The 25,055-nt window shown below is 33.6% G+C and overlaps 1 protein-coding gene across 7 annotated transcripts in view; it reads left to right on the top strand.

The window, feature by feature from the left end:
• AKAP9 (A-kinase anchoring protein 9) overlaps positions 1-25,055 on the top strand; it is a 148,589-nt gene that overhangs the window by 62,172 nt on the left and 61,362 nt on the right. For 3 of the 7 annotated variants that reach the window (XM_076006443.1, XM_076006442.1, XM_012779612.3), the window contains exons 13-22: positions 5,667-5,781; positions 6,240-6,438; positions 11,351-11,447; positions 13,213-13,305; positions 14,642-15,001; positions 16,256-16,480; positions 17,615-17,755; positions 18,238-18,341; positions 19,117-19,212; positions 20,812-21,017. In XM_076006443.1, the coding sequence (XP_075862558.1) occupies positions 5,667-5,781; positions 6,240-6,438; positions 11,351-11,447; positions 13,213-13,305; positions 14,642-15,001; positions 16,256-16,480; positions 17,615-17,755; positions 18,238-18,341; positions 19,117-19,212; positions 20,812-21,017 (1,636 nt within the window). The remainder of the gene's footprint in view (positions 1-5,666; positions 5,782-6,239; positions 6,439-11,350; positions 11,448-13,212; positions 13,306-14,641; positions 15,002-16,255; positions 16,481-17,614; positions 17,756-18,237; positions 18,342-19,116; positions 19,213-20,811; positions 21,018-25,055) is intronic. The other 4 variants (XM_012779613.3, XM_076006445.1, XM_076006444.1 and 1 more) reach the window with 2 other exon arrangements.

Here is a 25,055-nt window from a genome sequence, read left to right as displayed (position 1 = left end):
TGAATAATATTTAATCCTTTTAGAGAGTTTTTGAAATCACAATGAATTAAAAAACATAAGATATCAAATTGTAAGCTATGTGAAATGATTCCATTTAATTTTATATATAACATAATTAAAGAAATGGGTCTGTTTTTCTGTTTAGAGAAAACTGGTAACTAGCTCAGTTGTTTATAACATAGCTAATTAGTTTCACACAGTGTTATTTATGTCAGTTTTATTTTCAGCAGTTTTAAAAGTATATTCATAGAAAACTAGGTAAGATAATATACACGATTCAGTAAAATTTATTAACTATATCAGAAAAATAACTTTAAAAACATAACAAAAAATAACTTATTGGCCAGGATAAGTGTTGTAATTCTCAAGTTGTAGAACAAAAAATCCAGAAAAATCTGTTCATTTGGAGTGCTTTTCGATGTTCAATTATATTAAAATGTTTAGACAGATTTGAAAGTTTTTTGTGTTTTTTTTTAAATAGAGACAGGGTCTCACTCTTGCTCAGGCTGGTCTCAAACTTCTGAGCTCAAGCTATCCTCCCATGTTGGCCTCCCAGAGTGCTAGGATGATAGGCAGTGAAAGTGATAGTACTGATGAGGTTTGAGTAGAATCTCTTTTGGTTTCCTCCCATTTTCTTGTTTATTATGGATTTACATCTTTTAAAGATTCTTTATTATCTTTGGGTCATGGGAAGGGAGGAGGTATATGTCAGAGGTCACAAATGTAAATGCCTGTTTTAGCTTAGTGCTCATAAAATAAATGAGGAAGGCCAAGTGAAACCTGGAGAAAACCTACCTCATCCAAAAGGGACAGAGGCTGCTCAGTTTAAGCTTCTTCTTACCATTTGTGGGAATGCAGGTCCAGTGTTGCTAGTTGGTTTATCAATTTTATATGAAGCTTTTTGCTTTTTAAAAATATTAGAAAGTTTTCTAAAATAAACATTTTATTTTGTAAAGCTGGAAAACAGAAAGGAAACAAACAACAAAAACTGTTTTATCCCCAAAAGAACACATCTGTAGCTTGTTCAGATGTGTTCAAGTTTCTATTTTGCAACCTCAGGTATAAACAAACACATGCTCAATGCAGTATCTTGAACTAGTTTTCTTTATAATTTAATCTATTATTTCTTGACTACAGTATTTGCTGCTTTATGAGAACACTTTCTTCCCTTTTGTGGCTTCTTAAGCCTCCATTTTGGACTTTGCCTACCCTGTTTATAGTTACCAAGTATATGTATTTGATGCTCTTCTGACTCTGTATGCTATTCTCATCCACTTTCATGGCGTCCAGATCTCTATGTCTGGGTCAGTCCTTATTTCTGAACTGCAGAGTCGTATATCAGATATCTCTACTCAGAAATCCTTTAATGTATGTCTCAATCAACATATTGAAATTTGAGTTTAACTTCTTTCCTTTAAACCACTTCTTTTTTTTTTTTTTTTTTGAGACAGAGTCTCGCTTTGTTGCCTAGGCTAGAGTGAGTGCCGTGGCGTCAGCCTAGCTCACAGCAACCTCAAACTCCTGGGCTCAAGCAATCCTTCTGCCTCAGCCTCCCAAGTAGCTGGGACTACAGGCATGAGCCACCATGCCCGGCTAATTTTTTCTATATATATTAGTTGGCCAATTAGTTTCTTTCTATTTATAGTAGAGACGGGGTCTCGCTCTTGCTCAGGCTGGTTTCGAACTCCCGACCTCGAGCAATCCGCCCGCCTCGGCCTCCCAGAGAGCTAGGATTACAGGCGTGAGCCACCGCGCCCAGCCTAAACCACTTCTTGAGGATCATCTTAGGTAGTCATCTTTCTGACCCCTGATTTTCCACCATACATTTTGAAGTATACTCTGAAGGGAGTACAAAAGAAATGAAAGATAAATGTATACCTCATTCTCATTTATTCATCCAACCAATAATTTTTATTTCTTAATGAATGAATTATTTTATTCCTTAGATCCAGGGACAGACTGGACAGCCAGTAATTTTTATTTGCTAATTATATGCCAAGTTGTTCTATGTTCTGGGAGTAAAGCAGTATACAGTGTCAATGAATAAGCACTAGACTGAGGAAATTTATAAAGTGATGGCATTTATAAATTAAGTCAAGGAATGTGATATACATATATAAAGTAATTATCCAAGGAAACATTTAAGTGTTTAAAAGTGAAAATAAGTAAATAAGTACTTTGGAATTAAGCAAACAGGAAGATGAGTATGGGCTGAAATAATTAAGAAAGATTTGTTGGAGGAAGTAGGACTTGAATTGGACCACAAAAAATACATAGGTTTGGATAAGGAAGGGGAGGGGAATTGTTGGGTAGGGGGAAGAATAGCATTTCAGGTGGGAGAGGTGATATGATGAAAGTCTTGGAGGTGTAAGTGTGGTATATTCATATTTCTGAGAGAGTAATGGACCCTAAGATTAGAGAGGATAGACCAGGCTTCCTCAAGTGACGGCCCTCGGGCCACATGCAGGTGTTTTTGCCCGTTTGTTTTCTTACTTTAAAATAAGGTATGTGCAGTGTACATAGGAATTTGTTCATAGTTTTTTTAAAACTATAGTCCGGCCCTCCAATGGTCTGAGGGACAGTGCACTGGCCCCCTGTTTAAAAAGTTTGAGGACCCACGGCGTAGACTGTACTAAACTTTGCGAGACTGGACTTTTATCTTGTAGATATTAACAAACTGATAGAAATTTGTGATCATAGGCTAGATATCATGAAGTTGAACTTTTAGAGAGATTAGTCTGGCAGCAGTGGGAGGTAGAAAAGAAGAAGAGAGACCGTTTATAAGATATTGTAGGGAAAAATTCAAAGAATTTGATAATAGTCAGTTTGGAAGAAAAAGGAGAGAAGCAAGGCTAAGATTTTTTTTCCATTCCCTATATTGTTGAAACTTGAGCCTTAGATGTCTGTATATCAGGGTACAGAGTCTGGGTTTGTTGGGGGTCCCCAAGAACCACTCCCAGGTTCTGTGATTTAAACTCAACATACAGTTATACTTAAGGCTGAAGTTTATTTCAGCAAAAGAATACAAAGCAAAATCAGCTCTGAAAAGGTACCTGGAGCAAAGTCTGGAGGAAAACAGGCAGAAACTTGCTCTCCCAGTAGAGGCACAGGGCATACTTTAATACTGCCAGCAATGAGTTGTGACAGTGTGTGCAAAGTGTTTTCTACCAGGGAACCTCACCTGAGCCTACTATGAGTCCTCAGTTTTCTATCAGACCTGAGTTGCATAGGCATACTCTGCTTGGCATGTACCAACATTCAGACTTAAATGTATGTGTTCAGCATAGACCACAGTGTTTGCACAGCCTAGGCAAAGTAAGCCACATTTACCATTTAGGCAAAGTTTTATTCTAGTGTAGGGAACTGTTTACTAGTTATGTTCCCAGATTCCAATTAAGGGCTAAGCTTGCCTGCAGACGTTCCTACAGATAGGCAATCTGGTGACTTTTATGTTAACTCTTTTCTGCATAATGGGTAATAAGTGAATTTCACATTTATTTTATTTTTTTTGAGACAGAGTCTCGCTTTGTTGCCCAGGCTAGAGTGAGTGCCATGGCATCAGCCTAGCTCACAGCAACCTCAAACTCCTGGGCTCAAGCAATTCTTCTGCCTCAGCCTCCCGAGTAGCTGGGACTACAGGCATGCGCCACCATGCCCGGCTAATTTTTTCTATATATATTAGTTAGCCAATTAATTTCTTTCTATTTATAGTAGAGACGGGGTCTCGCTCTTGCTCAGGCTGGTTTCAAACTCCTAACCTTGAGCAATCAGCCCACCTCGGCCTCCCAGAGTGCTAGCATTACAGGCGTGAGCCACCGAGCCCGGCCGAATTTCACATTTTAACACAGTAAGTTAGCTACAATTGCAGAGGCATCCCAGGGTTTTTGGGGAGTCAAAGTCAGGAATACAGTACATCACTGCCTGACCTTTTGGCTTTCTCTTCTAATCTTCCTCCTCATTTCAACCATACTGAAATACTCAGAATTTCCAAATACACCCTGATCTAACACCCTTGGGCTTTTTTGCACGCTGTTCTTTCTACCTAATACTGACCATCCCCTTCTAGTCTCCTTGGTTTGTTCTTACATGTAATCCAATTGGTTCGAATGTTACTTCCTCTGTGTCTTTACCTGTCTTCCTAGACTTAGACATTTCTTCCTCTGTTCCCTTAGCATCCTGTACAAGCCTGTGCTTACTGCACTTACCTTTTTCTGTTATTTTAAATACTCGACTACCCTTCTGTCTTTCTTCCATGTTCCAAAGCTCCTTATACAAACTTGTGTTTGAATCACATTACTTTTCATGTTGTTATGATTATTTGCTTATTCTTCTGTCTCTTCTATTGGATTCTAAACCCTTCAGAATCAGGAAACCTGTTTATTTTTATTTCTTCTTCTTAACACAGTGCTTGTTTAGCACTCAATAAATGCTTAATAAATGTTTGCTGAATGAATTAGAAAAGTTGGGCTGGAATCTTAAGAATCTACCTGATCTTATTTTCTCTGGGAAGTAGGAGTCAAGGCCTCTGTTGAAATGTACTGGAGGGTAGGAGTTGGGTAGGCTTGATAATAGTAGTAACCAATTAAAACAGCCTTCCTGGGAAATAGCTTTTATCCTGTTGCTCACCTGCTTCTACAGTATCCTTTGTTCATCTGGTCTAGCAAGTCTAAACTCTTTCCCCTTGCTTTTAATGTCTTCTGTAATTTGGATCTACTTTATTTAACTAGCTTTATTTCCCCTCCTTGGCCAAATTAAACCCCTGAGATCATTGTCTTCACTACTAACAACATAGGCTATTCTTTCACAAATGCTGTTACTCTTTCTTTATAGCTTTCTTGAATCATTGCCAAACATCTTTGAGGCCTGAATCAAATTGGACTTCCTCTGTAATTACATCCACATCAGTCTTTCTTCTGTGACATTGTCATTATAGTCACACTTTATGAAGTTTAGCACTTCTCTAATTGTTTCATTTTATTTCCCCAACCACTTGATAAATTCTATGATGGCAGATATACCATATTTGTTTCTTACTGATTATATATTTTTACTCTCCCTTGTCACAATGCTGATTACATAGATTATTGAATATTTGATGAATTAGTAAATTAACACACATATGCCTCTGACATATTGCTGCCTCATTTTAATAGTTAGGGAAATAAGCTGAGATTTATCTGTTTTCATTAGTTTCCTTCCTTTTTTTTTTTTTTTTTTTTTTGTACTGTAAAGAGCAGCATACCAATCTGTTAGTTACCTGGTTGCACATGGGATATATCCAGAGATGAATAAATTATGTTAATAAAGTATTGATAATATAAAATTTATCATTTATGAGTTGAAATTTCAAAGAATAAGTCATATTATAAGTATTATTATGAACTTTTTACTAAAATTCTGTGAAGCACTGTTTTTGCAGTAATATGAACTCCTTTCTAAATATCAAAGAACATTACTAATGTAATTTCAGTGCCATGAAGGGAATGGGATGTGAAACACTGTGTTAAAGAGAATAGGGAATAACTTAGAATAATAATAATAATATCAGTGTTACAATTTTTGGTGATTTTGAAAAAATATCTTAAATTCAAAGTTGCCTTAATATAGATTTCAAAGTACTAGATCATATGTTTATGCAACTGCTTTTATTCTGTTGTTTCCAATAGATTTCAGGACAGCAAACAGATGGTATGAAACTTGAATTTGCAGAAGAAAACCTCCCAAAAGAGGAAATAAAGTTGTTATCAACCCATTCTCATATGACCAGTTTGCAAGACATTGGTAAATTTTGATTACATACCACAATCAATATTTTGTTTTTATGCCAAATATTCAGTAATTTTCTACTTTAAAATTTGAGACAACTTAGTGACCTTGGACATTTCATTATAACCTCTCTTATCTCAGTTTTCTCATACTTAAAATGAAAGATTTGGCCTACTTATCTCTTTGGTCCCTTCCCACTTCTTACATTCTATTAGTCTAAATTGTTTTAAATTTAAAGACATAAAATTGTTGGATTTAGGGGTACTACAGTCATGAGCATAGAAAAAATGATCTTGAATTGCACTATTTATGTTTTCTTGTTTTCATCAGAATGAATTCAAATTAAAACCTGAGTTATTACCATGAAGAACATTTTTTTCAAAGAAGAATTAGTATTTTCTGCACATACAAAGTATGGTATTTCACTAAGAAATTTGTACTGAAATGTGCATTTTCTTCTATTCATATAACAGATACCAATCATAAAAGCAAGTTATCTTCTCTCCAAGATATTGAAAAAATTAAACAACTTGAAGAACAAGTTCAAGCATTAGAAAATCTCATATCCTCTTTGCAGCAACAATTGAAAGAAACTAAAGAAAACTATAGGGCAGAGATCAGTTGTTTGCAGGAAAGACTTCAAGCTGTTACTGAGTCCACAGTTCAGCCAAGGTATCCATCTACTTATAATTTCATTCAGCAGTATTTATATTTTAGTAACAATCATGTATCATCTGGAATGGTTATTTTAAGACAAAAGTGTAACTTAAGCAAAGTTGCTTGAAAGAGATGTACAGTGTAGCATTTTTAACAAGTAAGAATGGGAGATAATTCTCTGGCTTTGAAATGTATGAAATAGATGTTGAGGTAAACCAAAGACACTTTAGTATAGGAATTTTACTTTCATTTTAAAAAAATTTATTAATGATTTGCTCACTTCTTTATTTTCTATTTCCATTGTTTTGCCATTCTTTTTAAAGATGCTGATTGTTACTAATCTACTGAATTAAATCAGACAGTGTGCATGTATTTGTGGTTTATTCTATACCTAGTCTTTGCTACTTTGATGTGGTGAGTGTTTAAGGAATATAAGAAAGGGTCATACCAATTTTGGCTGGATTTCCTCCACTTGATTGTCTAATGTTTAAATTCACCATGTCCCAAGTAGAGCTCTGGATCTTTCCCTCAAAATTTGCTCCTTCTGCAGCCATTTCTATCTATCATGAGTCCTCTTTCTCTGATACCTCTCTTCTAATTTGTCAAGAAATCCTATTTTCTCTGTACTTCTGTATTTCTTCAAAGTACTTCTGAACTGCAGCACTCTTCACCACCCTGCAGTCCCTGCCATCATCATGTCTCATCTGGATTACCCTAACTCCTCCCTAAAGTATATTATCAACAGAGGCAACTTAGTCACCAGAACCTTGCTTTTAAAATTTAAGACAGGTCATGTTATTCCAGTGCTCATATGTCCTTATAGTGCATTACTAAGTCTTTACATGACAAGTCTCTATTACTTCTTTATTACCTCCTATTGACTTGCCTGTTACTATTCTCAAATTGTGCAACCTTCTTGGGGTCCTCAAACAAGCAGTATCAGTATGCATCTGCTTTAGGGTTTTCTCATTAGCTGCTCCTTCTACCTAGAATGATCTTTTTTGAGATATTTGCAAAGCCAATACCCTCACTTCCTTTGGATTGTTACTCAAATGTCATGTTTTCATGAGGCCTTTTTTGTTCAGTTAAAAATTTTATGTAAATTTTAACTTATGTAAGTTAAAATTGTCCCCTAGAGCTCTGTATCCTACGTTATTGATTTTTTCTATATTACTTAATGCTATCTATTTTTTGAGTATACATACATTGTACACATTTTATACAATGTATATGTGTTTTATGTGTATTTTATATATATATATATGTATGTCTCCAAATATATATAAATTTGGAGAGGGTAAGTTTGTATTTATTTTGTTTATTATTTGTTTCTGATGAAGGACTTTAAGCTTTATAAGGGTATGGAATCTTTGTCCACTTAAGTCACTGATGTATCCCAAACACCTATGCTAATTCCCTGCACATAATAGGTACTCAATACATATTTGATAAATGAAGGAACAGTTTGTAATTTAGTCGATAAGTGTTATAGTATATAACTAGATCTATAAAACCCTCAGATTTAATCTAACTTTGGCTGGCTCTGCTATTCTAGGACTGATGTCTTCATAGGCACTTGTTAAGGGAACCTCAACACATTTTTTTTGGATGGTGGTGGAAAAATACTAAATGTCTATACTCCTCTGGAAGCAGTTTGTTACTTTCTTTTTTATTTGGGTCCTGTATATAGATTTTGGAATTGTTCACTCAATATTGTCACAGCCTTATAAAACTCCCATGTTCTTTGAGATCAGTGGTTCCCAAACATGACCATACATCAGAAATAATAGAGGTTTTTGAACTTTAATACTATTTTTTAATAGTTAAATTACAGATTACTGGATTATACATTTGAGAGTCCGACCTATTAGCATTGACATAGAACCTGGAAATTCATGTTTTTAACAAGATATTAATAATTCTGAATCATGCAGCCATTGGATTGACATTTGGAAGCTATGCTTTATGCTTTCTGCTATGAAAAAAAATAGGTAGATAGCAAGAACTCTCTAATAAATGGTCACTGCATTTCAAGTAATCTTCATGTAATTAGTGATGCTTTCTCTCCAAAGCATGAAGAAAAGGGAGGTTTCTGGAAATGTAGGCTTGCTAGTGGTGTTCCTGTATTTGGGCCTTTGCCAGCTCACCATCCTCCATCAGAGTTTCTGTGATACTCAGTAGAAGTATATTGACAATACCTTTCAGCTAAAACCATTAGTTTACCCCCTCTCTCCACAAAAAAGAGTTTTACTTACCACCATGCTAATTGTTTCTAACAATAATGAGTCAAAGTTATTTCTTATAAATATCATCACATATTTTGGGCACGATTATGAAACATTTTGAATAGAGAATACTGTTTTATGTAGGTAGACTTGAAATAGTTTAAGAAAAATGATTGGGTTATTCATTTAAGAAATACTTGGTGACTTAATACTAAAAGCTTCTTCATACTAGAATCTCACTATGGGATTGGAAAGACCAGGAGTTTTAGTTTCAGGTAGATCTTCATTTGACCGTTGATTTGACCTTTTATTGGCTACCTGATCTTGGACAGATTATTTAAACATCTTTAAATAGTAGCAGGGATAATAATAATTACCCTTTAGAGTGTAAGGATCAAATGAAATAGTAACTCAGAAGAGCCTTGGCTAGATGCCATGGAGGAAGAATTAGGTGTATAGAAAGTGGCTCTTTCCATCCAGGGACTTTAATCATTGAAATAATTATTCACAAAATAACTTTTAAAAGATAGTAGTTGGGAATATAACAATGATATAACCAAAGTGCTGGAATTTAAACACTTGTCTGTGTGGTATTTTCCATTACATGTTTCTGTAATACTGCCTATTGCGTGGTACCAGGGAAATGGAAAAGAAAGATGAATATTGAGACATTGTAATAGAAGGAATGTTGGGAACAAAGCAGAGGGAAAAGTCAAAGATGTCTCTATGGTTGAGCCTAGGGAATATGGAGAACGATGGCACATTAATATAAATAGGGAAATCAGGAGGTGGGGGAGGAGGAATTGTAAAAGGAACAGTGAATTCAGTTTTAGCCAGATGATTTTTTTCAGTTTAGGATAAACACTTTCAAATACTATAAAGCTTACAGAATGAAGTCATTGTGGACTATGTAGTACTTTTAGGAGTTTGGATCGTAATGGCTGGATAGATAATCAGGGTGGTTTTCTAGACTATAAAAATAACATCCAAGACATAAAGCCATGGATCAGAACAGTATATGCAAGGCACAGTGAGTAGAACAGAGACAAAATGGTGAGAATGATAGGAGAACTAGGAAAGGGCAGGGAAGGAGGGGAGGATAAGGGAAATGAATGAATATTTAGAAACATGGGATGGACATAGAACATGAGAAGGCTGTTCACAGCAGGAAAAACTTAAATGGCTAATAGCATTTGAAAGAAAGGGTAATCTCAAAAATAAAGACATATTTTCTAGCAAAGTTTTAAGATTGTTATGACTCCTTATTGCTGAAATTTTGAGAAAATACTCAAACAGTACTATTATGAGAATAAAATTAGCATAACTTTTTAGATTATGGCACTGTATTAAAATTTTAAATATTAAACTTAACAAGTATAAGATTCTAGGCCAGGCACAGTGGCTCACGCTTGTAGTCCTAGCACTCTGGGAGGCCGAGGCAGGCAGATTGCGCGAGGTCAGGAGTTCGAAACCAGCCTGAGCAAGAGCGAGACCCCGTCTTTACTATAAATAGAAATAAATTAATTGGCTAACTAATATATATAGAAAAAATTAGCCAGACATGGTGGCGCATGCCTGTAGTCCCAGCTACTCAGGAGGCTGAGGCAGTAGGATCGCTTGAGCCCAGGAGTTTGAGGTTGCTGTGAGCTAAGCTGATGCCATGGCACTCACTCTAGCCTGGGCAACAAAGTGCGACTCTGTCTCAAAACAAACAAACATATATAAGATTTTTTATCATATAGAAACATCCATGGAAGTATGTAAAAATATGTTTTTGAGGATCTATATTATAGCATTGTTTGTAATAGTGTACATTTGGAAACAACCAAATGTTCATCAGTAGGAGATTAGCTATATAAGTTATGAAATGTAACAGTGATATAACTTGTATCTGGCAAGTTTTGGACATAATGAAATATAGAAGAGAATAGGAGAAGGAAGAGTTTGTGGACAAGAGGAGAGTGGAGCAAAGAAGGCAGCATGGGTGCACGTGAAAATGGGCATGAGAAATTGTTTGCCACAATCAAAAAAATATAACTTGCTCTTTTTATCTTTTCCCCACAACTCCTAAATATTAATCTTACCTTATTTATATGACTCAAGCATTTTAAGAAAATTTTTTTATAAACTAGTGAATGCATGTAAAACAACACAAAATACAGACATGAATACCAAAAGATACGTGAATAGATTAAAAATAGAAAAATCGGGAAGTGACTGTGTACATTAAGATTCTTCTCTTTACTGCCACTGCCCCCAATTCCACTAAACTAGAGGTGAAGTAATCATTGTTGCTATTGATGTGTATTCATAGAAAAAAAAATCAGGCTTTTTTCTATGCATATATACATATATATGTTAAAACAAGTTCTTAATAAAAGTGAGATTTTATGGACTTTTTCTTAATGTATCTCAGATAACTTTTAAAAAGTGTCAATACCTATATAATGTCTGGATTTATAGTAGACTTTATAAAATGGCATGAAATTCAGTTGGTGATCTGTTAAAATACTCTGTCATTCAGCTGTGTTACTTTTAAGTGGAAAAATGAGTTAAAAATATGATTTAAGTTATGTACTTATGTACTCATAACTGTTGACTTACCCTGCCACAGTACACATTTTATGCATGGTATACATTTTGGGTGAACAGTAAAGCATACACTAACTCTAATTCTTTTACTCTTTTTAATTTATATTTAGCTTCTCTATTGATTCAGTGGTAATTACAGAATCTGATATACAGAGAAAAGTGTACCCTGGAAGCTGTCTAAAAGAGGATATTGATGGTACAATAGAGGTATTTTATTTTGGATCTTTAAACTGTTATATACACTGATTTTAGTTTTCTTACTATCATTTTTATGTCTGTGGTTTAGTAATTACCCAATAAGTAGTTGCTGAGAAGCCTTGTAAATATGAGGATACCTTATATAAAAGACCCAGAATATATAAAAAAGGAAATTAAATGTATTTTCATAGTATAGGAAAAACACAGAGAAGTTAAACTTGAGGTGTTTTTCCTTCTAAATATGTTATAGTTTAAAATTGTCTTGTTTCATATAACATTTATGGACCATCATAGCCTTTTCTTCCCACCACAGGAAATTGTGCCAGGCTATCTCTAGAATAGGGTTTAAGAATCCCCAAGGGCCGGGTGTGGTGGCTCACACCTGTAATCCTAACACTCTGAGGGGCCAAGGCAGGCAGATCCCTCAAGGTCAGGAGTTCGAAACCAGCCTGAGCGAGACCCCGTCTCTACCAAAAATAGATAGAAATTAATTGACCAACTAAAAATATATATACAAAAAAAAATTAGCTGGACATGGTGGCTCATGCTTGTAGTCCCAGCTACTTGGGAGGCTGAGGCAGAAGGATCACTCGAGCCTAGGAGATTGAGGTTGCTGTGAGCTAGGCTGATGAGGAACAAAGTGAGACTCTGTCTCAAAAAAAAATAAAATAAAAAAAAATAAGAATCTCCAAGATCCAAGTGCTAGGGCTGGGATAATGGATTAGACCTCCTCTAGCAGAGTCTGTATGATAAATAAAAGCTCCATGTCTTTTATAGTAGTGCATGCCATCTAGTTAAACCACCTTTTGCCTTTCCTCAACATTCTATTATTCCCAGTTTCTCAAACTTGCAACTTTTCTCAGACCTGCTAAACTTTGGTATTCACTCAGTAGATTTTTAGCTCCTAAGTCCTAGAGATAGTAACAATCATTGCCTTCCATTCTGGATGCAGAGGAGATATGTTAGTCACATGCTTGATCTTCTACACTCACCCCATATGGAATATCTGATTGGATGAAATTCAGACAATTGGTAAATAAATAAATACTTTTATGCTGAGAACATCTTTACAGTTTTGACAAGCTTAGGGGATGAGTGTGATGGCTCATGCCTGAGCTAGAAGTTCCAGACAAGCCTGATAAACATAGCGAAATATCTCCCCACCCCCATCTCTACAAAAAAAAATTATACAAATTAGCTGGGCAGAGTGGCACGCTCTTGTAGTCCCAACTACTCAGGAGGCTGAGGCAGGAGGATTCCTTGAGCCCATAATGATACCACTGCACTCCAGCCCAGGTAACAGAAAATGTAGGCTGGCATCTCCCTTCTCTTTCTTTGGGATGCCATGCCACCTCCCTGCTCTCTCCCCCTGCCCTTTTTCTCTCTCTCCCCTCCCCCCCCCACATTCTCTCTGTCCTTCTAAGGGATAAAATAGACTTTTTTACTTTTATATTTAAATATATATACATATATGTTTTATTATATTTAATAATCTTTATTCTATCCTAAAACCATGTTAGTAATAATAGGGAAATATATTTCTCTCTCTGCATCTTTAATGTTAAGTTCACAGTAGTAAGTATAATTATTTAGTAGAGTTGCTTGCTAGAATTATTTTTAATTAAAAAAGAAGGATTGAAATTTATTTTTTGCTGAGAGTATCCAGAAGTTTTCTAAGAAATAGTGATATTTTGGGGACATTTTGAGGGTAGAAGTTTAAAAATAAGTGGTGGAATTAGTGTAAATAAATGTCATATTTTGTTTTTTCATTTAGTTTTCTGATGAATTTGGAGTGAAACAGGAAACAAATATGGTTCAATTGCTGGAAAAACAGTACCAAGAACGATTAGAAGAAGAAGTAGCTAAGGTAAGTTTATAGTTTATCTGGAGGTTTATCTTAGTTTATATTCCCTATGAGCCTTCAAAAAACATAGATCTTTATTGATGGTATGCCCCTTATTTTTAGTTACAAGTTTTCACTTATAGTGTATCTTTTCAGATAATGGTATCAACTATCATTACCTTTAAGTGAAATGTGTAGATTTTTTATTTGAGAAAAACATTCTTCTCTTAATGTAGAATAGTAATTAGAAACTTTACAGAATGCCAAAACAAATCTTTATATATTTCTTACCTTATGAAAAGTTTGGCCTTCTTTAGAAGTGGCAGAGAAGTTAGGAAAAGAAAAAGTGGTTGATCCTATATACATTACCTTTATCTACTTCCACTCAGAGAATTTACTGTGATGTTAGATAATGGCTACAGTTACTAAGAGAAGATAACCACTGAACATTAGCTCCTGGCTCAGTGGAGGACATTATCAATGTGAGTTTTGCTCACCTCTGTATCCTTACTCGCTATGCTCAGTGTCATTCTTTTAAATTCTTAAATATCAACCATATAACCTAGTGTACCATTATGGTTCCATTTCTTTAGTCCTTGTATTCCCTTTCATAATGCACACACCTTATTGGGTTTTGCAGTCAGATGCTCACCCCTGATCTATGCCCTCATGATTGGGTTTTAATATTGGAACTGTTGAATTATGAGTTTGTCTGCTTATGTTTTTTATAATATTTTAATTGTTTCAATAACCAATCCCAGTGGAGTATATACATTTTACTCACTTACATGCAAGAGAAAACTTGGATTTCTCTAAGAATTAGACATTTGAGAGCTAGATAAAAATGATGGTGTCTCACTTTTCACTTTGGTCTCCATGACCTAGATATTCAGCTCAGATGTAAGTGAGTAAGTCCTTATGGCCTGGATAATTCCTTATGTCTTGGCCTCTTCACCTAATTTATGTTTTCCCTAATTTCCTTTATATCTTATCTATCAATCCCTTAAAATGTATATACTCCACTGGGATTAGTTATCGAAACAGTTAAAATATTATAAAAAACATAAGCAGACAAACTCATAATTCAATAGTTCCAATATTAAAACTCAATCATATAACCTAGTATACCATTATGGTTCCATTTCTTTATGAATATCAGCCATAAAATCTAGTATACCATTATGGTTAGATTCATTGTAAAATAGAGTATCTTTATCTCTTTATCGCTTTATCATAAGATTTCTCTTTGTTTAAAACCATGAGGCCATGCTTTTTCTGATTCATATAATTTTGAGTAGTGACTTTAAATTCCTATGGTACTTATAAATCTAATTCTTTCCTGTTTGCTTTATTTCTTTAGGTCATTGTGTCAATGAGTATAGCATTTGCTCAACAAACTGAACTGTCTAGAATATCTGGGGGAAAAGAAAATACTACATCATCAAAACAAGCACATTCTCTCTGTGAGCAGGAAGAACCACACTATTTTAATGAAATGAAATTATCACAGGGTCAAGTTGGTTTTCAGACTTTTGAGGTAACGGACATGAAATTTAAAGAAGAATTTAAGCCACTTAGTAAAGAGTTAGGAGAAGATGGAAAGGAAGTTCTGTTATCGAATAATGACGATCTTGATGATATGCTAGAATCAAAGGACCATGAACTGACTATTTCAGAAGAAATGTTCTCCAAAGATAAAACATTTATAGCCAAAGAATCTGTAAGTATGCCTCTTTAAATAAAAGACATGAAAAATTGTGACTTCCTTCTCTATAAAATATTAGCAATTAAGGCTGCTTAATAGATGAGGAAGGTATCAAATCAAGTCTTGACTTTATAATTCACATATTATTTTATTATAAGACATATGGATAAGTGACTTAATATTAAATAAAACAAATCTAGTTCATAGTGTTGTTTGTCTTAAAGACATTGTACATGATAAATCTCATTGTACCTCATTGTATCAAGTTATACCTACATTAATTTTGTTTCAGCCAATTTAAGATTATATACTACAGTTTGGCGATATCTGTGAATAAATTATTTGCTTAATTAAACATAACAACATTACAGGAAAATACCTACCTGTTTAAGACAGTTTAAAGCAATTTACTAACTATATACTAGTACTGTTTTTCTTATTAATGGCAGGTCTGTGTCTATACCTCAACTGTTTGCTGCCTTAACAGAAAGTATAATAAATCATATTTCTTTAACATTATCTAAATTAAAAATTTTATTAATGTTCAGGATCAGTTATGTCTTACTCAGAGGAACATACAAATAAAACTGTCAACTCTTTATGGAATGCAAAACCATGAGATGTTCGTGAAAACCTCTTTAATTTACTGGCAGTTGTTCAAGGCAGAATGGTTTGTTTAAGTAATATCTCTTCAGGAATTTGTAGAACTACTTAAGGAGTTGATTTCTTATAAGTATGAGAAACTGAAATATAAAACTTTTATTTCCAAATAAAATGTATTCCAATTATTTTTTATCAAGCAGTTTTCTGCAGCACTGTGGTAACCACTGCATAATATAAATTAAATAGGTAAAATTTCTTGTTTCATAAATTTAATTTTCAAATATGAATACTCCATTTATATTATTTTCCCATCATAAAATGTCCAAAGGAATAATGGGACTTATAGCTTCATTAAGAGTAGGAAGGAATCTTGAGTATCTTTCTTTATTCTTCTCATCCCTTAGAATTAGATTATATCTAAATTAACTGATAAGTAGCTATTTTACTTTTGGAAAATAACATAATGATAATTAACTTCATGTTGTATTGGAATTATTAAGAAAAATTCCTTTTAGAAAATCATGTTTTTGTTTAGTAATAATAAAGTATTAGCTTCTGTATGGGTTAGTAGTAGGATTGCTTTCATATTTATTTAAAATATCAATGCTGACAGATTTCCACAAAATGTGTTATGGTTGAATTTTTTTTTTCTTTTTACCATTAAAGATCCATGATGAGATTTTGGTATCAAGTATGGATGCTTCTAGACAGCTAATGTTAAATGAAGAGCAGTTGGAAGATATGAGGCAGGAACTTGTACGACAGTACCAAGAACATCAACAGGCAACGGAACTATTAAGGCAGGCACACATGCGACAGATGGAGAGACAGCGAGAAGACCAGGAACAGCTACAAGAAGAGATTAAGAGACTTAATAGACAATTAGCCCAGGTATGGGACTTAAAGTCCTTTTTCTTCCCTAAATAGCAGTGTACTTTAGCCTGTAAAATGTTTCTTTTTTTGCCAAGATCTGAATAAATTACATATATTTAGCATCAGGGACACACTCCGCCAGCACAACAGCGTTAGTTCTGGTTAAGAACACCTAACTCAACCTTGAAGTGTGCGTTGTCTTTCTATCATTTTATTTAACTAACTTTTCAAGCACTGGAAAAGTGGCTACACGGTTAATTTTTTTAAAAATTGTTTCATTGACTGTACATAGCAAAAGCTCTTTGAAAAATTTGAAACGACTTTGTGCTGAGGTACTCCAGTATTCAGTTGCTATTGTTCAGTATTCCCATATTCATTTATAGTTTTGTGAGTCTACCAGTTAGCATCTCTAACATTTACCTTTATCTATCTTTAATCCATCTTTTTAATCATGAATGGAAAACGTATGAAGTGGTATGTTTCTGGAACTTTCTCCAGAGAAACATCTCTTCTTGATTTGAGAAATGTAAATTTATATAATGTTCTTATCCCTTTCTTGACTAAATCTAAATATCCCTTGGTATTTGGGAGCTGAATCAATTGCTATATAAAATGTATTCACAAAATCATTGCAGAAAAGCAAGAAATATTTATGTAAAAGTTTTTATATAAATTTTTAACTTTATTTTTATATAAAGTTTTTAAATTTAGTGAATTTAATTTTGAAAACTAAAGCTAAAAGAAGATACATGAAATAAAGAAGTTTTACTGTATATACATACTCCAAGTATAAATTAATAGGAAAATTGGGAGTTGAGCATAAAACATAATTTGGAAAAACTAATTTTGCTTTTGCTTTTCTTCATTGCATTTTGTAAATTCACACTTCTTAATATTCAATGCAAAATTGACATTAAAATATTAATTGAACTGCACAAATTTCTGACTAGGCTTAATTAGCTTTTTTTTTTTTTAAGGTTTCAAATTTTGCATTGAACTTTGTATATTCTTTTAACCCCTTATAATGAAATATAAATAAAAGGTATAACCAGCATCTGTTGGTTCCAGGGGTTTAAAAGAAATCTGCTTAATATTTCTGCTCTTTTCTTCTATCGCAAACAATATTCTCTCATGACCTTTTTTCTTATTTAGAGATCTTCCATAGATAATGAAAACCTGGTTTCAGAGAGAGAGAGGGTGCTTTTAGAGGAGCTGGAAGCACTAAAGCAGCTGTCTTTAGCTGGAAGAGAGAAGCTGTGTTGTGAGCTGCGCAACAGCAGTACGCAAACACAGGTAGTATGGACTTTGGCCCACCTAGGAGCAATGGATCAACAATTCAGTAGGATTTGTTTGTCTTTGTTGGTGATGTGAAATGTATTTTTTGTAGGTGTTGAGCTTAACATATTTGTGATTGCTTACATGTAAGGTAGGTGGAGTCAAAATGCCTTATTTAAAGTAATTTGAATCTGGCATTGCTATGGCAGCAACTATTTCACCAAGGAGCAAACTAACAAACTTTATTGTTGCACTATAGCCTGCATTTAGTTTGAACCCATAAAAATTTTTTTCATCTGTGCACTAGAATGTTTCATCTTGTTTTTTATAATGCTAATCTCCCGATAAGATATAGTTAAATATTATTTGAAGCAGTATCAATTTTGTGCACAAAGGTTTCTATTTTACCTTATACCAATATAGAAGAATGACATGCTACTTCCGAGATGACAGGTTTTCTTTCTGTCTTCTCCTCTTTACCTTTGTACAAACCTAAACAGAATGGAAATGAAAGTCAAGAGGAAATTGAAGAACAGACGTTTAAAGAAAAGGAATTGGACAGAAAACCTGAAGATGTGCCTTCTGATATTCTGTCCAATGAAAGGTATACAAAATGTGCCACATGAATTAAAATGGTTGTTTCAATGTAGTAAGCTTTATTTGTCCTCACTTTTATCTTGTACATTTATACTTTGTCTTAAAAACCGTCATACTATATGTGTATTAAACATGTCCATATATGTTTAGAATATAAAGGATTATCAATTTTTGATCATTAAATAGACAAATTTTAAAAAATCTATTGTATATATGTAATTTTTGATTGGATTTTAATCACATACTTTAAATGTTAAGGTATTTGGATATTGAATCTTTCTTGATTAATTTTATTCTCATATGTCATTTTGTATCTAAAAGTTCGCAGTTCTACTTGTGAACTTTATTCCTCCTTTTTTCTTAGTTTATTTCTTGACTATATGGACATGTATTCAATGTAAGCTATTTCCTGGTTTGGTTTTGCTAAGAAAAAAGTTACTATAACTGTAAACATTTCACATTTAGCTTCTTTCATGCATTACTACATAAGAGATGAAAACTTTTAATCCTTATCCTAGTTTTATAAAGTAATAAATTAATTACCTGATGTTAACAAAGCTTTTCCTTACTTTGATTTTCAGAGATTAATATAAAAATGTTAAATGAGAGTAGTTATCCCACGTTAATATTAAGGACTTTAAGCACAATATTTTAAAATTTATTCAAATGAAGATAATTTCTTTAATTTTAAGTTAAAACTAATATTTACTAACTTAATTTCCTCCTTTTCCAATTTCTGTGACTGTCAACCCTCTTTGTGTCCTCCTAACCTCCTTCCTCAGCTTGCATGGAGGAATTTGGCCCCTAAGATTTTGGCTTCCCCATTGGATCATCAGTATGGAACGCAGTCAGTATGGAACTCAAACAAGAAAGACAGTGTATGAAAACTAGAGTTACCATGGCAATATAAAATAAACAAAATGTTTATTTTATATTATTTATTTTTAATTGGTATATTTTAAAAATTATGCAGTATTTAATCTTTAGGAATTTTTATAGTGAGTGCTAACAAAATGAGTATCTTTATTTCTTTTTACCTTCATATTTTAATCATTTTTTCTTAAGTAGAAATATTTTTACATTACTCTTATCCTAGGACATGGGGTTTGAACAGAACCTCAGAAAAAGTTAAGGAAATAAAACCCTTGACTTTCTACTAACTAAATTATTTAGAGTTTTATTTTTAGTATTCTTGATTATATAAGCAGAGAACTTGATCTAGGTACAAAAATAGAACTGTTTCACTTGACAAATACTAAAGGAAAACTTCTCCCTTTATATCTTAAAATAGATGTATCATGTGCCTGTGAAAACAGATATCCTTTAACCTGATTGTTAGTAATCTCCTACAATGTGAAGTTAACTGTCTTAAGGCAGAGGACCTTTACCATGAAAGTCTCTTATTTTGTCTACATGTATAAAGTATAAAGTTTGTTGAACTGAGTTGTTAAGAGAGTTCTTTAGAAAATTAATTAGGTAATCCTCTGAATCACCATTTATACAAGTACCTTTCTTGAAATGGAAAAATGTTCATGTTAAACAAAAAAGAAAATGTACAAAAGCTCATTTTTCAGAATGATCCCATTTTTGTTTTAAAAAAATATGTATATTTATAAGAGACAGAGAAGGTGTAAAGTCTAGAAATGTAACAATTAAAATGTTAGTACTAATTGAGTGCTAAGGTTTTATGGTGGGTAATTAGCAGTATTTTCTAATTTTTTAAAAATAAGAATGTATTTTTAAAAAGACATACCATTAATTCTATTTAGTTGAAAATAGATTTCTTCTACTGGGTGAAATGAGTGTGGTGTAACTTGAGACATTTTTGTCTCTGGAGCAGATGTAATAAAAACAGCTTATGATATTCCCTCTGGTGTTGGCAGATAGTGAAATTTCACTACAGACCTTTTTAAAAATTGGTCTCTGCCTATTTTTTATAATTTAAGGATCCAGTTCACCATTAAGTTGTAGAAATACCACCACATATTTTTTTCTGGTGAGATTTTAAAATTATGTTTTAAATTTTGTTTTTATATGTTTGATACATAAAAAGATTAATTGTACAAAATATATATGAATAACCATGAGCAGTATAACCAGCTTAATAACTTGCATATACTTTGGTACTACCATATTTTTTAAAATTTAAATTTTTTATCTCCTTAAAATTTTCTTCTAACCTGGCAGCTAGCTTAAAAGTTTAGTTATTTGATTCCTTTCAGGTCAATTAAATGCTGCACATTTTTAAAAAAACGGTACAGTTAAACTGGCCCAAATTTCTTCAGATGTAAACAAATCACTTTATAATATAGTTATAAAATAAATGAAAAACAAGAAACACTTTGTTGTAGGTGCTATTGCATATTATGTTAATTGAGAGGATCATATATATCATCAAATATTTTGCAGTGCATTTTTATAGGATATAAAGTGTATGCCTAAAAAGATTAAACATTTTAATAAATGTTTCTTTACAGATATGCCCTCCAGAAAGCTAATAACAGACTTCTGAAGATCCTGTTAGAAGTTGTAAAGACAACAGCAGCTGTTGAAGAAACAATTGGTCGCCATGTCCTTGGGATTCTAGATAGATCTAGTAAAGGCCAGTCATCTGCCAGCCTGATTTGGAGATCAGAAGCGGAGGCTTCTGTAAAGTCAAGTGTCCATGAGGAACACACAGGAGGTACTAGTTTTATATGCTGTCGAAGCAGTCATCATATTCCACAAATCTTGCTGAGTTCGAGGTGCTTCTCTATGTTGAAAATATAAAAAGGAAAATATTCAAGTATGTTCCAGCAACTGGACCTCCAAACACAAATACATTAGAGCCATTCTTTACAAACTCTATTACTGTATAGCATTTGCAAGTGTGTGCCTTAGAGTTGTCATATGCACATTAGCTCATGCTCAAGCTACCTAGGGTTGCTACTGTGCCTGCATAAACTGGAAGGCTTCCAGCTTCTCCACCAATAAAAGAAAAATTCCACATCAGCATTCAGGACTCTTAATATCTGTGGAATATGGATGACATCTTGAAACCACTCTATCAATTAAGGAAAGGTTAGAAATAAAGAGTTTTTAGGAATCTGGCACCACTTTTCCATACCTGTTGAGATAGTTTGAAGAAAGTCTTAATGAGAAATCAAAAGTTTGGTCTTAACTTCGGACTATCCTCAGCTAGGTGCTTTCTTTCTTTTAAAAAGTGGTTTGAAATAAGAGAGAATCCAGAGATTAGGTCTTGACATGACATAGCCATCTTCCTTATCTTTGTCTTCTTCAACTGTGAACTAACTTCCAGAGTAGTGTCCCCATAGTTATAAAAAGTAATACATTTGTAATTTAACTCAAGCACAGAGGATTGTTTATATTCATTTTCTGTGAGAAAGCAGACCTAAAAGGACATCTGATCCACTAGCTTACTTTCTGGCAGTTATACCTAAATCTGCCAATATTGATGAAGTGTGTCTATATCCTATTTTAAGATATCCAGTAATAGAGTTTTTAATTTTAAGCAGTTTTATCAGTTCAATTTTACAAAAATTTATGGAGCAGTTTCTCTATGTGCTCTGCTTTGTAGCAATTCACAGTCCAGTGAAGGAAGCACTGAGATTCTGATTCAAGGCAAGATAAAGTCATAGTACTTAATATTTTGCTCAAAACCACCTTACATACATTTCAATCAATTAAACCCTTTAAAATTTTAATTATTTAACTGTTGACTGATTCTGAAAGAATAATAAGATACAAAAGAAAAAGTTAAATCCACAGTTAAGAAATATAGTATATAGAATATTGTAGCAGAGATAATTTTGCTGGTATTAGCATCATTAGTTATAATGTACACTTTCCATTTAATTAACTCAATTTTTATGTCTTTATGTTTAGCAATGGTGTTTTAGTCTTACTAATAAAATTAGGATGGCCACTAATATCTTTGGGGACACTTATTAGACCTATCTTGCATCTTAAAGGATATATTGAATTAATAGAATTTGTAATTTAAAACTTTGAAATTTTTCTTAAACCTTGAAGAAAATGTAGGTTTTAACGTACTAACACTGTGTTCCATATGTAAGAATTTTTTTTATATTCCTTCATATTTTTAATGGAAGTATTATTATTAAAAACTAATGTACCTTTTTGAAAGAGTTATGTGTTATTTAACATAACAAAAATTGTCTTAATCTGATTATAAAGTGACTTTTACCTTTCAGTTTTTATATATGACTTTTTCTTTCAACACTTGTAATCCATTTTCGGTCTTCAGGTCTGAACTTGTTTAGATTTTAAACATGTATGGACTTGTTAACACTCAAAAAAAATAAATAATGATTTACTAATGTTTGCTTCCTCATAAGAGTAAACTTGTTTATGAAATTGAAGGGAGATTTTGAGCCAATGTAAGATCACTTGAGCCTGAATGAATATTATTAGATCAGTTCATAAAAACAAGTTCCCAGGCTGTGTTGGAAGAAAATCTCCTTTAAATCTGCTTTGTGATAGTTCAGTGGTAGAGTGCTCACCTCTTCTATGGGAGGTCAGGGACCAAATCTCATTTTCTGCAGCTTCCTTTTGGAGTAGTGTGATCTTATAGAAAGAATGGTGGCTTAGTAATCAGAAGGCTTTGGTTTTTACTGGCTCACTGTAACCGTGGGCAAATCTCTTAAGTCTCCCATGGCTTCAGTACAGTTTTCTCAACTTTTGAATACTAGGGTCAAACTAGAGCCCAGTGGTTTCCAGTTGGAGCTATAGGGATCTACAGAGAACCATTGGGGCAGGGAAGACTCTCTCATATTGTCCATCCTGCTTTAATCTAAGGAATTTATTGTTATCTGTCTGGACAAGAACATGATCTAATCCATAAAGTAAATGATTAAAGGACTTGAATAGCCATCATTTACTATGTTTAAAAGGCATAGATCTGAGTGGTTCACCAATCTGAATTGATTCTGTTTACCAAACTGGCTATTCTAAGATGATTATTGGCATGTTGTGAAATTACCCTGCTGATTTATATTATCTTCTGATTTTTCCACCTGAAGACTAGTTATTATAAATGAAATGTAAACTTGATGTTCTTCTCATTCCTTTATGTCATAAGAATTTTTAAAAATCCTTTTTCTTCATCAGAATGTATTATTCAGATTATTTCAGAGTGTTTGTATCTTCAAAATGTTATTAATAAAATACATTCAGCTGACTTCTTCACCTTTTCTAGGTACTTTAATGTCTATTTGTTTTATTAGCCATTTCAAAAGACTGATATTTAGTGGCCTTTTATAAAATGTTTTGTTTCATGTTTTCTATATTTTGTGCTTGAGTTTTACTGCCATGTAATTTACAATATCTTCAATCTTTTCTTCACCATTGATTCCTTCTCTATATCTAAAAAATGCTGTTGTTTTCATACTGCCTTAAAAAAAATTGTATTGATTGTTCTCAGCTTTGCTTCCTGCTTAAGGTAAACTTCAGCAAACTTGATGAGAGAGTAGACTAACTCCTGCATTTGACAGCTTTCCTGACCTCCTAATTGTCAAATCCATAGCATCTTCTCAATCCTCGTCCTGATTGTCTTTCTAGACCGCTAACATTATCCCAATTTCTTTTTTTTTTTTTTTTTTTGAGACAGAGTCTCACTTTGTTGCCCAGGCTAGAGTGAGTGCCGTGGCATCAGCCTAGCACACAGCAACCTCAAACTCCTGGGCTCAAGCAATCCTTCTGCCTCAGCCTCCCGAGTAGCTGGGACTGCAGGCATGCGCCACCATGCCCAGCTAATTTTTTCTATATATATGTTAGTTGGCCAATTAATTTCTTTCTATTTATAGTAAAGACGGGGTCTCGCTCTTGCTCAGGCTGGTTTCGAACTCCTGACCTCAAGCAATCTGCCTGCCTTGGCCTCCCAGAGTGCTAGGATTACAGGCATGAGCCACTGCGCCCGGCCCCCAGTCTCTTTTATTTTTTTGAACTGTTCTTTTGTCTCCTGGAACATCTCTCTCCTGTCTCTCATATTCTGTTAATACAGGTTCTTTTGTTAGCTTATAATACACAGAGCCTCCAACTTTGTCTTCCTTTTCTCACTAAATATACTCTTAAAACAAATGTATCCACTTCCGCGGTTTCAACTCTAACCTTTCTACAAATGATCCCAAAATCTCTGCAGACCCAAAATTCTAACAGTTAACTCATTTCACATACCTCATTAATACTTCAGGCTAATCATTTTCATGCTTATTATACATTCTTCTCATTTTTTAGTATTTCTCTTAATGATTCCTCTGTCATCTAAGAATCATCAAAACTGGAAACCCAGAGTCATCTTGTGCTTTTCTTTCTACCTTGTCTTACACATTCAGTCCTCTCCAACCTATGACTTTGCCAACCCACCCCACAGCTCCACCATTTTTGTTCATGTCCTTGTCACCGCTCATCTGGATATTGAAATAGCTTTATAACTAGGCTTTTCTTCTCCAGCTTACCTGTCTGGATTGCTACATTTTATTTCCTGATTCACATATTTGATATTATCTTCCTGCTCAAAAAATGACTTATCCTTTCCATTTTTTATAGCATAAATACCAAGGTTACTGTAAGATTTAAGATCATTCACAGCTTGAATCCAACCTACTTTCCAGCTACCTTTTTTTTTTAGCTCTTCCTTCTATGTCATCTCTACTTCTCCCCATATTTTTGCCCCATAAAACTTAGCTTTCTCATCATATCA

Source organism: Microcebus murinus, chromosome 9, assembly GCF_040939455.1.
Source record: "Microcebus murinus isolate Inina chromosome 9, M.murinus_Inina_mat1.0, whole genome shotgun sequence".
Taxonomy (NCBI): Eukaryota; Metazoa; Chordata; class Mammalia; order Primates; family Cheirogaleidae; genus Microcebus; species Microcebus murinus.
This window is presented reverse-complemented; position numbering and strand designations above follow the sequence as displayed.